At 33.9% G+C, this 13,013-nt stretch overlaps 1 protein-coding gene across 7 annotated transcripts in view; it reads left to right on the forward strand.

The window, feature by feature from the left end:
- Window positions 1-13,013, forward strand: part of STXBP5 (syntaxin binding protein 5) — a 185,388-nt gene that overhangs the window by 20,977 nt on the left and 151,398 nt on the right. For all 7 annotated transcript variants that reach the window (XR_007127922.1, XM_047732215.1, XM_047732217.1 and 4 more), the window contains exons 3-4: window positions 2,211-2,292; window positions 6,063-6,163. Coding sequence is in view for 6 of the 7 variants with exons in the window: in XM_047732215.1 (XP_047588171.1) it covers window positions 2,211-2,292; window positions 6,063-6,163 (183 nt within the window). In the remaining variant the exon portion in view is untranslated. The remainder of the gene's footprint in view (window positions 1-2,210; window positions 2,293-6,062; window positions 6,164-13,013) is intronic.

A 13,013-nucleotide genomic window follows, 5' to 3' on the forward strand; every position in this document is an offset into this window, starting at 1 on the left:
TTTTTAAAGATTTATTTATTTTAGAGAGCAGACATACACATGGACATGCATGTAGGGGGATGGGCAAAGGGAGGGAATCCTCAAGCAGACTCCCCACTGAGTGCACCTGTTGTGGGGTTGGATCCCATGACCCATGAGGTCAGGACTTGTGCCGAAACCAAGAGTCATACACTGAACCAACTGAGCCACCCAGGAGCACCATGGCTATGTTTTAAGAAAAATAATTCTGAATCTAGTTAATAGATCCATACTTAAAGAACATAATATCACAAGATGAGCAAAATTATGTATGATTTCTGAAGAAAATAAGGTAAGTGGAATTTTTATGATTATTCATAATAGCACACATTTTTTATTAGTTTTACTCATCTGGTTAGATGAGAAGTTTTGCTCCATGTAAATGAAAATTATAGAATATGCTAATTGGTCCCAGAAAGAATAATTTAGCTGGAGAGATTAGAATTAGACTCCCTTTCCTAGCTAAAAAGGCATCCTGACAAAAGAAATGGATGAATATAGATGTAGGTATTTCTTTGGACAATCAGATGTGATTTGGCACTACCAAGTGCCAGTAGTAACAATTTGAAATCTAGCTTCCTTTAGGTGCATTTGGGTAATTGGTATAAAACTAGGACTACTAATACTGATGATGCTGATGATAAAAGTTTGAGATGTTTACAGAGAGGGTACCCTAGGCTAAACATGCACGATTTGTCTATTTATGAAATCATAGAAGAATTAGTTGCTGGTAATAAAATGAAAAAAGTCATAGAAAAGAAATAATCACCTAGAAAAACTTTTAGAAATCAGAAGGAAAAAGTATATAGAAAATAGGAATTTAACCTTTGATGTGATTATTTTTTCTTAAGAAGAACCTTAGGACATGTATTAAAAGAATATAGAAATAGTCTGTATACCTCAATATGAATTTTTATAAAGAAGGCTATAATTTCATTAAAGCCAATCACATTTTAGTTTTAGATTTAGCTTTTTATTTTCTATTAATATTTATTAACTAGTGAAAAGTAGGTTAGTATAGCACCATGTTAAAATAGCTACTTTCTTATTTCTAGTTTATGAAGATAAAAGCATGTAAGAATGCCTGGCATTTAATAAGTTGTTTAAGTGTTTGGGTTTTTGTTTGTTTTGTTCTTTATTTGGCATTCCTTATTAAGAGTACAGACCCTGGAGCCAGAATGCTTATTCAAATCTCATCTCTGGGGGCGCCTGGGTGGCTCAGTCATTAAGCTTCTGCCTTTGGTTCAGGTCATGATCTAGGGTCCCTGCTCTGCAGGAAGCCTGCTTCTCCCTCTCCCACTCCCCCTGCTTGTGTTCCCTCTCTCGCTGTGTCTCTCTCTGTCAAATAACTATTTAAAAATCTTAAAAAAAAAACCCACAAAAAACAAATTTTATCTCTGTTGGTTTCTAGTTGTGTGACTTAAAAGTTGCTTGATTTCTCTGTGCTTCAGTCTCCTTATCTGTTTATGGGGAGAAATTATATATTCTTCATAGATTATGGGAATTAAATAAATTAATATATATAACATGTTTAATATATTGCCTAACACAGAGAATGTTGTGTGTTCACTGTTATCATATGCCAATTTATATCAATTTGCATATTTTGAATTCAGGTCTATTATAAAAGATTGGTACATTCATTAGTAATATAACATCATCATGCTATAATTACTAACATAGTTATATAGTTCTTCATTATATTAACTTACACTATTGAAAAATAATACCATAGGAATGAAAAATGCTAGTAAAAAGATTGGTTCCAAAAACATTATTCCAAAATGACATGTGTCTGCTTTTCAGATTTGTTTGCTGCCTTGGGCAGAATTGGGTGCTCTGCAGATCAACTACCTTTTCTCTTTTTATTTTAAGTGAAAGAAGAAAACTTGGGCCAAAGTGTATTAAACCTATTTTATGTTCTGTATATTGCTTTTTTTGATAGTTCTTTTATTTTGTAGAAGGAGTGGTTATTATTTTTTTTAGGCTTGTAATCTCTGAGACTTCTGATTATCAGCAGAAGCTAGTTGATCAGATTGATGTGTCATAAATGTAATTCTGAATCTTAATCTCAATAAATAGCCGGTATTGAATATCGGGTCGTTGGAATATTTATTAGTCTGTTATGTAATTTAACAGTTGCCATAAAAAGCCCATACATACCGTAGACTCCTTGATGAAATTAATGACAGCTTTGGTCGTCCAGGAGTAGAATGTTATTGCCAGCATGACAGTGGGGCTGCAGTAATCCAACTTCAGTTCCTGATTAATGAGGTTAGTGAATTGCTTTCATTTGTCCTATTTGTATATGAAATAGGGCCACATTTGGTCTTTCAGATTTTTTGCATGCATTCGTATTTAAATATTTGAACAAAAGTGAATTTCTTATAGGTCAGAGCTAATAGTTTATTATTAGGCATCATCATGGGAAGTTACATAAATAATGCAAGATGTTTTGAGATGTTGCAAATCGAATGGTGTAAGGTAAATCTTGGTGCAAGGTGCTGCATATAAATTTTATTTCTTGGATACTGAAAGGTATGTAACACTAAAATCTATATTAAAATTTTTTAGAGATTGAGTTTATTGTAAGTAACAAAATATACTTCTCTAATGACTTGTTTGAAATACAACCAGGAAAAAAAATCCATTATAAAAAAAACAAAACTTGTTATTGTCCAGAATTCTTGTTATGTTGCTTACTGGTTGAAGTAACTGATGATGTCTTTTGTTTTGATAGAGTATAAAGTTAGGAAGGAGCTCAGGAAACAAATACTATTTTATCAGCAGAGTAAATAATGTGAGCGGGTTTTTAAAAAGTGTGAGCATTTTCAGTGGCCTGGAGCAAGGGAGTATAATGCTAAGCGAAATAAGTCAGTCAGAGAAGGACAAATCCATGTGATTTCACTTTTGTAGTATTTAAGAAACAAGCAAAGGGAGAAAAAAAAAGAGAGGCAAACCAGGAAACAGAGTCATCACTATAGAGAACAATCTGATGGTTATCAGAGGGGAGGTGAGAGAATAGGTTAAATAGGTGATAGGGATTAAGGAGCACACTTGCAATGAGTACAGGGCGTTGTATGGAATTGCTGAATCACTGTATTGTACGCCTGAAATTAATATAACAGTCTATATTAACTAATTAGAATTTAAAAAAAGGAAAATAAAAAACAGTTTAAAATATGAGCAGCTCTGAGAATAGCTGTTTACGCAGTGACGAGCACGAAAGGCTGGTCATTAGAAGAAAGAAATTACCTCAGAAAAGGTTCTGCTATCTTTAGTTGTGATAGTCTGTGCATGTTTTTTTTGCCCTCAGGTCCTTAGGTTCCATGGAACAAATTCTTAAACGTGTGTGAGAGGAAAAAAGTCAACACTCAATACCTCTGAACTTTTGTAAATGTTTTTTATCAGAAGATTAGTGTATTATTAGATTATTATTATGATTAGTGTATTACTATTACTAGATTATGTAGGTTTTTTAGGGTCAGAAGGTTTTTTTTTTTTTTTTTAATTTTATTTATTTATTTGACACAGAGAGAGAGAGATCACAAGTAGGCAGAGAGGCAGGCAGAGAGGGGGAAGCAGGCTCTCTGCTGAGCAGAGAGCCCGATGAGGGACTTGATTCCAGGACGCTGAGATCATGACCTGAGCCGAAGGCAGAGGCTTAACTCACTGAGCCACCCAGGTGCCCCAGAAGTGTTTGTCTTTTTTTTAAACTACAGAATTCTGTGTAGAACTGTATAATAGGCATTGTAAAAGGTTAAAATTCAAAAGAAATTATAATATAGAAAGATGTTGAGCCCATTTATGAGGACTCAAGATTATTTTTCCTATTTAAAAAAAAAGTTTTGTTATGAAACAATTTTACTGGAAATTAGGTTCAAAATAGAGAGGTTCTGTGTGTACTTACTTCCCCTAGGTTCCCCAGTAGTAACATTATATATAATAATAGTATAGTATCAACCGGGAAAACAACATCAATATACTACCATTAGTTAGACTACAGACTTTATTTAGATCTCATCACCATGAACTCCTGTGTCCGTGTGGGTGTGTGGTTTTGTGCATTTTTATGATACATACAGATTTGTGTAATGACCGCTATGAACAAGGCACAGATCAATATCTTCATCATAAAGAAGTTCCTTAAGGCTCCCCCTTTGTAACTGGGCCCCCTCCTCTCCAGTCCCTAATCCCTGGCAACCACTAACCTATTCTCCATCTCTATACTTGTGTTAAGATTATTTCTTAAAGCAGTACATGAACCAGTGTAAATAACATTGCAAATTGATTACCTATACAAGTTTTAGAAATCTTAAATAATTTATGTTGTCATTCATGGAGGTTTCTTTTCAATAAGATTCAACATTGAATTCTTGGATATGACTGTTTTTATTTTACATGTTTGAATGTTACATTTTGAGTACTTAAAAATGATGTTGCTGTTTTTAAAAAAATGCTTAGCAAAATACAAATATTGGGGATGCTACAGAAATCTGACAATTGCGAGTAGGTATTTGCTTTTACATTTAGTGGGCCACTTGTAGGTAAAGGAGCCACCATAGGAGGTGGTCAGCTGTTAATGCCATTTTGGCTCTACATCTCTTCTTCCTTGAGATTTCAAGATGGCGTTAATAACTTGAGAAAGTTGTCTGTGGTGGAAATAAGAGTGAAGAGTACAAATCTTTGATAGTTTGAATCTTTAAGTTTCTTTGCTTCAAAATGATATCGATAAGAGGATGTTTCCTGGTGAAAGCATATGGACTTTATTTCTGCTCTCTGGATAGTCCTGTTGTAGCAGTAGGAATAACGCCATAGAGTAACCCTCAAAGAATTTTGAGAGTGGAAAGGACTTGGAGAGATTATTTAATGTAAATTTTCAGAGCTATTTTAATCCTCTTTGATAAATGAGAAACTTAGTTTAAAGGAAGGAAATTTTAAAATTTCTCATAATAACCCAAATGAGTAGAACAGCAAATCCTTTTTTGAAATTAACATAAATTTTTCATGTTGCATTTTTTTATTTTATTTTCTCAGTATAAATGAAAAGAATCTGACTTCTTTGAGGAAACACACGTACATGTCTTAATAAATCAACTTTAATGTAGAGATTCTTAATCCTGGTCACCTCTGAAGATTTTTACAAATATACCTATGTAGGTCCTTGCTCTGAAAATTCTGGTTTGTGAGGTCAGGGGTAAGATTGAGCCTCCTGTGTGATTCTCACATAGGGCCAGAGATTCTTCTCCATACTGAATAGTATTTAATAGTATCAGATGTTTTAATTTTCTAAATTAGTTGATTGTTCAATCCTTTGGAATTGAAGTTATAGTGTGCTGAACACTACCTTTATTTTCTGTATCATTCTAGTAGAAGAATTATGACTTAGGTGTAGTACATTATGAAGAATTTTTCTTAAGCCAAATAAAATGGGAAAGTTACTTCATTTTTTTTTTTTTTTTTGGTCAAGAAGATGTACAATACTAACCAAGTAACTTATAGTCTGACCTCTAATTTTACATAGCTGTCAATCATAATATCCAGCTGGATCCTAGTATATTTATATTTATATTTATATTTATATACTTTTAAGATACTAAATTATACTTTAAATTGAAGAAGTGAAAACATTTTTTTAAATTTTTTTATTTTTTAAATTACTTTTCAGTGTACTAGAATTCATTGTTTATGCACCACACCCAGTGCTCCATGCAATACGTGCCCTCCACAATACCCACCACCAGGCTGGCCGAACTTCCCGCCCCCTGCCCCTTTGAAACCCTCAGATTGATTTGCAGAGTCCATAGTCTCTCATGGTTCATCTCCCCCTCCAATTTCCCTCAACATTTTTTATCTATACGTATAACACATTGTATTACATCTGCTGTTTAGAATTTGAGTGAGACAGATGTTTCTCAAAACTAAATCTATTGGCTGAAAGTTTTGAAATTTAGGAAGTTTTTTTTTTTTTTTGGCAGCTCTTTAGTAGCTTTAATGTTTGTAAGATGTATTCTATATAAAATATGTTATACTTTATTTTTAAGGGAGCTCTTGTGAGTGCCTTGGCTGATGACACCTTACATTTATGGAATTTACGTCAAAAGAGACCTGCCATACTACATTCACTTAAATTTTGCAGAGAAAGGTAAGAATTCTCTGTTATCCTATGTACAAGGTATTTGCTATTCCATTTTGAAATACTTTTTTTGAATTTTATTCTTATTTATTTTTTTGTGAAAGACTTTATGTACAATCTGAAAAATAATTCAAGAGCTTCAAAGGATATATAATAAAAAGCAAGATTCCTTTCCAGACCCATTTTCCTCTCCAGAGACAACCACATAATACTTTGTGCATATAGTCAGAAATATTTCTAGGGAGCGCTCCTTTTTTTGCATAAAAGGGGAGCCATTACATATTTTTCCTATAATTTGTGTTCACGCAACAATATATTTGATAGATTGTTTCATATTTGCACAAGCCAGTTTTCCATAGTTATTTTCATAAACACATGATATTCTATTACATGGAAGTACCATAATTTAGTCTTTGTCAGTGGACATTTATATCATTTTTGGTCTGCTGTTAATTTTGTTCTGTTGTGATAGATAGTATGGTACATATATGTCTTCATTTATAGAAGTATATCTCTGAGATAAATTTGTAGAAGTACAAAAGTTGGTCACAGAAATCTCTTATATGACTTGTGAGTTTTGTGTTTTGATTGAAAGACCTTTTTTTTCTTTTTTAATTCCAGTATAATTAACATAGAGTGTTGCATTAGTTTTAGGTGTACAATATAGTGGTTCAGCAATTCTGTGTATTAATAAGTGCTCGTCATGATAAGTGTACTTTTAATCCTCTTCACCTGTTTTTTTACCCATTCTTCCATCTACTCCCCTCTGATAACCAGGAGTTTGTTCTCTATAGTTAAGAGTGTTTTTTTGGTCTTTTTTTCACTTTTCATTTGTTTTGTTTTTTAAATTCGACATATAAGTGAAATCATATGGCATTTATCTTTCTCTGACTTATTTCTCTTAGCATTGTACTTTCTAGATCCATCTATGTTGTTGCAACTGGCAAGATTTTATTCTTTTTTATGTCTGAGTAGTAGTCCATTGTATATTGGAAAGACCTTTTTCACCCTAGTTTTATTAAACATTCTCCCGTATTTTCTTACAGCGCTCTTAAATTTGCATTTTTTATGCTTTATCTGTAATTCATATGGTACTTACTTCGGCATGAAATATGAGCAAGAAATATAGCCCCTGCCCCATTGCTTATGGAATCTATTTTTTAATATATATATGAACATTTACATGTATGTGTGTATATATGTACTCGAAGCATGAACAGATGTGAGTATATATGTATATGTGCCAAAGTTAAGAAATCTGGGTCTGTGTAACATCTAAATGCAGTGGGGTCAGTGTCTTTAGGCCCTATCTTCTGTGAAAGTCAGACATCAGACTGCCCAAAGCATATCCAAGGATCAGACCGTTCCTCCTGTGATACATGTTAATCTGTTCAGGTTATAGAAATAGATCAGTTTGTAAGTCTGGGTTTTTGTCCACAGTGGCCTTCAAAAATAGGCAAGCTAAAAAGTCTGCTGAGAACATAGCAGTTCAGACATTTTTTTTTTAATTGTGTTATGTTGTCACCATAAAATACATCATTAGTTTTTGATGGAGTATTCCAAGATGCATTGTTTATGTACAATACCTAGTGCTCCATGCAATATGTGCCCTCCTTAATACCCACCACCAGGCTCACCCATCCCCCTTCCTCCTCACCTCTAAAACCCTCAGTTTGTTTCTGGGAGTCCACAGTCTTTTGTAGTTTGTCTCCCCTTCCGATTTCCCCCAATTCACTTTTCCTTTCCTTTTCCTAATGTCTTCCATGTTACTTCTTATGTTCCACAAGTAAATGAAACTTATGATAATTGACTTTCTCTGCTTGACTTACTTCACTCAGCATAATAATCTCCTCCAGTCCCACCCATGTTGATACAAAAGTTGGGTATTCATCCTTTCTGATGGCTGAATAATATTCTATTGTGTATATGGACCACATCTTCTTTTTTTTTTTTTTAAAGATTTTATTTTTTTATTTGACAGAGAGAGGTCACAAGTAGGCAGAGAGGCAGGCAGAGAGAGAGAAGGGGAAGCAGGCTCCCTGCCGAGCAGAGAGCCCAATGTGGGTTTCAATCCCAGGACTCTGAGATCATGACCTGAGCCGAAAGCAGAGGCTTAACCCACTGAGCCACCCAGGCGCCCAGTGGATCACATGTTCTATAACCATTCATCTGTTGAAGGGCATCTCGGCTCTTTCCACAGTTTGGCTATTGTGGACATTGCTGCTATGAACATTGGGGTGCATATGGCCCTTCTTTTTCTTTGGGGTAAATACCCAGTAGTGCAATTGTCAGGTCGGGGGTAGCTGTTACTCCATTTCATTTTTATGCTATTTGGATTTTTACTTCTGAAACTAGGAAAGGTAGGAAAAATACAAAAATTTATAAGTAGCTATTTCATTACATTTGGAACAATTGTTAAATAATTAAACTTAAGTTTTATCATAATATTGTCTTATTTTATAAGTAAATTTTCTTAGTAGTGTAGAAATATATAAATAGAAACTATATGTAGTGATTTAAGTTGTATTTTTTCATAATGTGGATTTTTTTTCTAGTTTTGACTTAAAAATTGTGCTGAAATACACAGAATATGAAAATTTTCTATCCCAACTATTTTTAAGAGTATAGTTCAGTACTATATAATATGGATATTTTGGTAGAATTTCACCTTTATGGTATTTAAGGAAAAAAACATGGAAATTGGAAGTCTCATATCTTGATTTAACTATATGAAATTGGTCACGTTACTTCACTGTTTTGTGTGTTTGGTTTTGTAATTTGTGGAAAATGTTCCTTTGTGATATATGTAATCTTTATCATTTCTTTTCTCTGTGTTGAAACAGCTTCCTCTTATCCCCATTCATTCTATAGGTGATTATAGAACATTTATTTTGTGCTAGCTTAATGCTAGCTGCTGAGCATGCATTTGTAAAGAAGACAGACTTGGACCTTACCCTTAGGGTCTTGGTCAAAGTTTAAGCTTAGCTTCCCAGATGCCCAATAAAATGACATTTCTTCATACTAAATAAATCTGTATCACAATTTCCATAGAATGAATTTGATTTGGGGGATAACATAAACTTATAAATTTCCTCATTGGTTAGCAGCCAGGTTGTACTAATTGTCAAGTTTAGTTCTTACTATAATTGATTATTTAGCTTAAGATACAATTTTCTCTATATTGAAAAGTAATGTACTACCATAGTGGTTAAGCGTTCAGGTTCTGGACCTAATTGCCTATGTTGAATCTTAATGCATAGTCCCATCACCTACTAACTATATCAGTTTTGTTATCTGTAAAATGGATAATAATTATCTCATGAAAACCCTAAGATTCATGTTATAAAGTTAATATATATAAAATAAATAATACATAAAAAGCACTTAGAACAGTTCCTTAGAAATCACCTGTATAGTTTTTGTTTTTTAAAGGTATTGGGGGGGTACCTGGGTGGCTCAGTCATTAAACGTCTGCCTTCAGCTGAGCTCATGATCCTAGTTCCTGGGATCGAGCCCCACATCTGGCTCCTTGCTCCACAGGAAGCCTTCTTCTTCCTCTCCCACTCCCCCTGCTTGTGTTCCCTCTCTCACTGTGTCACTCTGTCAAATAAATAAATAAAATCTTTAGGGTGCCTGTGTGGCTCAGTCATGAGCCTTCAGCTCAGGTCATAATCCCAGAGTTCTGGGATCGACCCCGCATTGGGCTCCCTGTTTGGCAGGAAGCCTGCTTCTCCCTCTCCCACTCCACCTACTTGTGTTACCTCTCTCTCTGTGTCTCTCTCTGTCAAAAAAAGAAATAAGAAATCTTAGAAAAGAATAAAAAAAGAAAAAAGAAAGAAAATCTTTAAAAGAAATAAAAGTATTGGATTTACTTAAAGTAATAATTTGTAACTTGAGGTTTCTGCATTAGCTATACCAGAGATTTTATTTAGGCAGTCTTTATAGAAACAAATAACTGACATTGGAAAATCATTAGAAGCGATGATATTGGCTCTTCATGGCTATGATGGAGAGGTTCTTTGACTTTGGTGGAAAATGAGAATTTGACAAGTAAAATTCTGTATGGCAGGTTTTTTTTGTTTGTTTTATTTTCTTAATCAGAGTATGTTCCATTTAGCTTTGTGGGTTTTTTTTTTTTTTCTTTAAAGAAAGTTTAACTGGGAGGAATTGATGGCTTTATAAGCAACTAAACTATCTGCTAGTCTTTTTTTCATCTCCATTGTTACCATGACCAGTATTCTCAGCCATGTTAAGTTTTTGCATAACAGTTCTTAAGTAAAAATATATGAAGCATTTTAAGAGTAAGGACTAAATTGTATATCTGGGCTTTCCTATTTAGAACCTATTATTGTCTAATAATTATATCTCTAATTGTGTAATTCTTTGTTGTTCATAATACACTTTCACATAAATGTTATTTAGTCTCTGGGGTCAAGAAAAATTTCTCTAAGTGAAATTTCAAAGAATAGAATTTTTCTCTATAAATATGTTAGACACTGAATAACTGTGTCTTTAATATTGAAATTAATACATGTCTTTTAAGATGTTTTTATTTTATTCTTATATATTTATATCTGTTCATTTGATGATAGATGCATGTATTGGTTTAGAGAATAAAGTAAGTGTGCATGCATTCTAAACTAATGGTTAGGAGAATATAATATCATATGGAATATACCAATAAGCAGAAAGTTCCTCCTAACAAATATCAATGTCCAAAGTCCTTAAGAAAAAACTATTTGACAAATGGAATCATTCATTTAGATACCATGACTGTAGTGGAAAATTTGGTGCTTGTAAGGTACTTCAGGGAGTGACTGCTACCGTAGCATCAGATTTTCTTTTTTTTTTCTTTTTCTTTTTTAATATAGAGAGAACATGCTAGTGTGCAGGAATGGGTTGGGGGGAGAGGGAGGAGGAGAGAAGTAGACCCCTCCGACATCAACCACTGAGCACAGAGCTGGATGCTGTGGGGCTTGTTCTCATGACTCTGAAATTAGAACCTGAGCCAAAACCTAGAGTTTGAGGCTTAACCATCCGAGCCACCCAGGCGCCCCACATCAGATTTTCTTAGCAGCAAAAGTAAATTATTGTAGAAACAAAAACTAATTTATACCATTATACTCTTATTAAAATATTACCTAAATATTGTGCTTTGCATACTTATGAGACTTATAATTTGCTTGGTATGCACATGAACCGGGCATAGCTTTAAAAGAATATTTGGCTAGATACCAGCCCCCAAAAAATCTATACAGGTCTTCCAAAGATTTTGAATTAATTCACTGCACATATTTAACAAGAAAAAAAATTAATCATAATATTGGAACAACTTAGAGACCTAGTATTACAGTTTTTGTGGTAATTACATCATATCGGCAAAATATTTTTCTTTAAAAGCAGCTTAATGAAAGTGTACAAGCATTAGAAATGAGGGTGATTTTGTGTGATGAAATTCAGGACTAGAACACAGAAATGGAATGGAACACAGGCTGTTAGGCAGCCTGACAGAGGGATATACTATTCTGCATCTAATTCTAATCCATGAAGAGAGTTATTTTGGAATTCTATGGATGTGGAGAGTCACCTTGCTAGTTTTTAGGGAAGCAGGTCCTGAGACAAAATTTAAAAAGAAAGAAGAAAACTGCCAGTGTTCAGAGGGAAGATGATTGTAATTTGATGACCTTGAGACTGTAAAAGGAAAGATGGTTAGGAAGTGTTTGGATAACTTCCTAGAATAAAATTATCTATAATAACAAAGAAATTCTGACAAGGAAATTGGAGGGATATCCAAAGAGACGGATCAGGTTTCACAAGGTCCTTATAATGTATTCGGGTATAAAAATATTGGGGCACCTGGGTGGCTCAGTCATTAAGCGTCTGTCTGCCTTTGGCTCAGGTCATGATCCCAGAGTTCTGGGGTCTGGAGCCCGCATCAGGCTCCCTGCTGAGCAGGAAGCCTGCTTCTCCCTCTCCTACTACCCTGCTTGTGTTCCTTCTCTGCTGTCTTTCTCTGTCAAATAAATAAATAAAATCTTAAAAAAAAAAAAAAAGGTTATATGGAAGGAGAGGGATACATAATCAAAGGTGAATATAAGAGTAATTTATCTCTCCTAATAGGCACGATGACATAAAGCATGTGAAAAATAATGAAGACAGAATAATGAATGAATAGAGTTTATTTTTTATGTATAGGGCAAGAAAGCTAGGTATATTAAGGGTAGGTAGAGTTATGGCATATATTATTCATTTAACTATATAATGTAATAGTGGCTCAGACAAATTGTGTCTTAGCTAAAAAAAGGTTGGCTTCTATAACATTATTGATTGGCCTAGGAGGAATATAGAGTGGGAGCAGTTCTTTAAATCTGGAAATGAAAAAAAATACATTTTAGAAGGTAAATTACATTCAGTTCACCAAACAGTAGGTGCTTTCTATGTGCCAGGGATTATGCTAGGTATTTAGGATAACAAAGATGAATAAAATGCTTGAATAGCTTACATCAGAGGCCCAGACATTAAATAACTATTACATAATATGGGTCAATGTCATTTTAGAAGGTTAAGTTAAAAACCCATGATAGAATAACTAATCCAATCCTTCAATTTTTTTTTTTAAATATACTGACTTCTTTTAAAGGAAGACAGACATCAGTTATGAGGAAAATGCAAACTGATACTACAACCAGATATCACTACACATCTATCAGAATGGCTAAAATACTGTCTTGGATGTGACACAGTTGGAACTTCCCCTAGTCTGCTAGTGGGAATGTTGTTAGTCACTTAAGAAAATTTTTTGTGGTATTCACATAATCCACGACCCAACAGTTCCATTCCTTGAACATACATGTATGGT

This window comes from Lutra lutra, chromosome 6 (assembly GCF_902655055.1).
Source record: "Lutra lutra chromosome 6, mLutLut1.2, whole genome shotgun sequence".
NCBI classification, from domain to species: domain Eukaryota; kingdom Metazoa; phylum Chordata; class Mammalia; order Carnivora; family Mustelidae; genus Lutra; species Lutra lutra.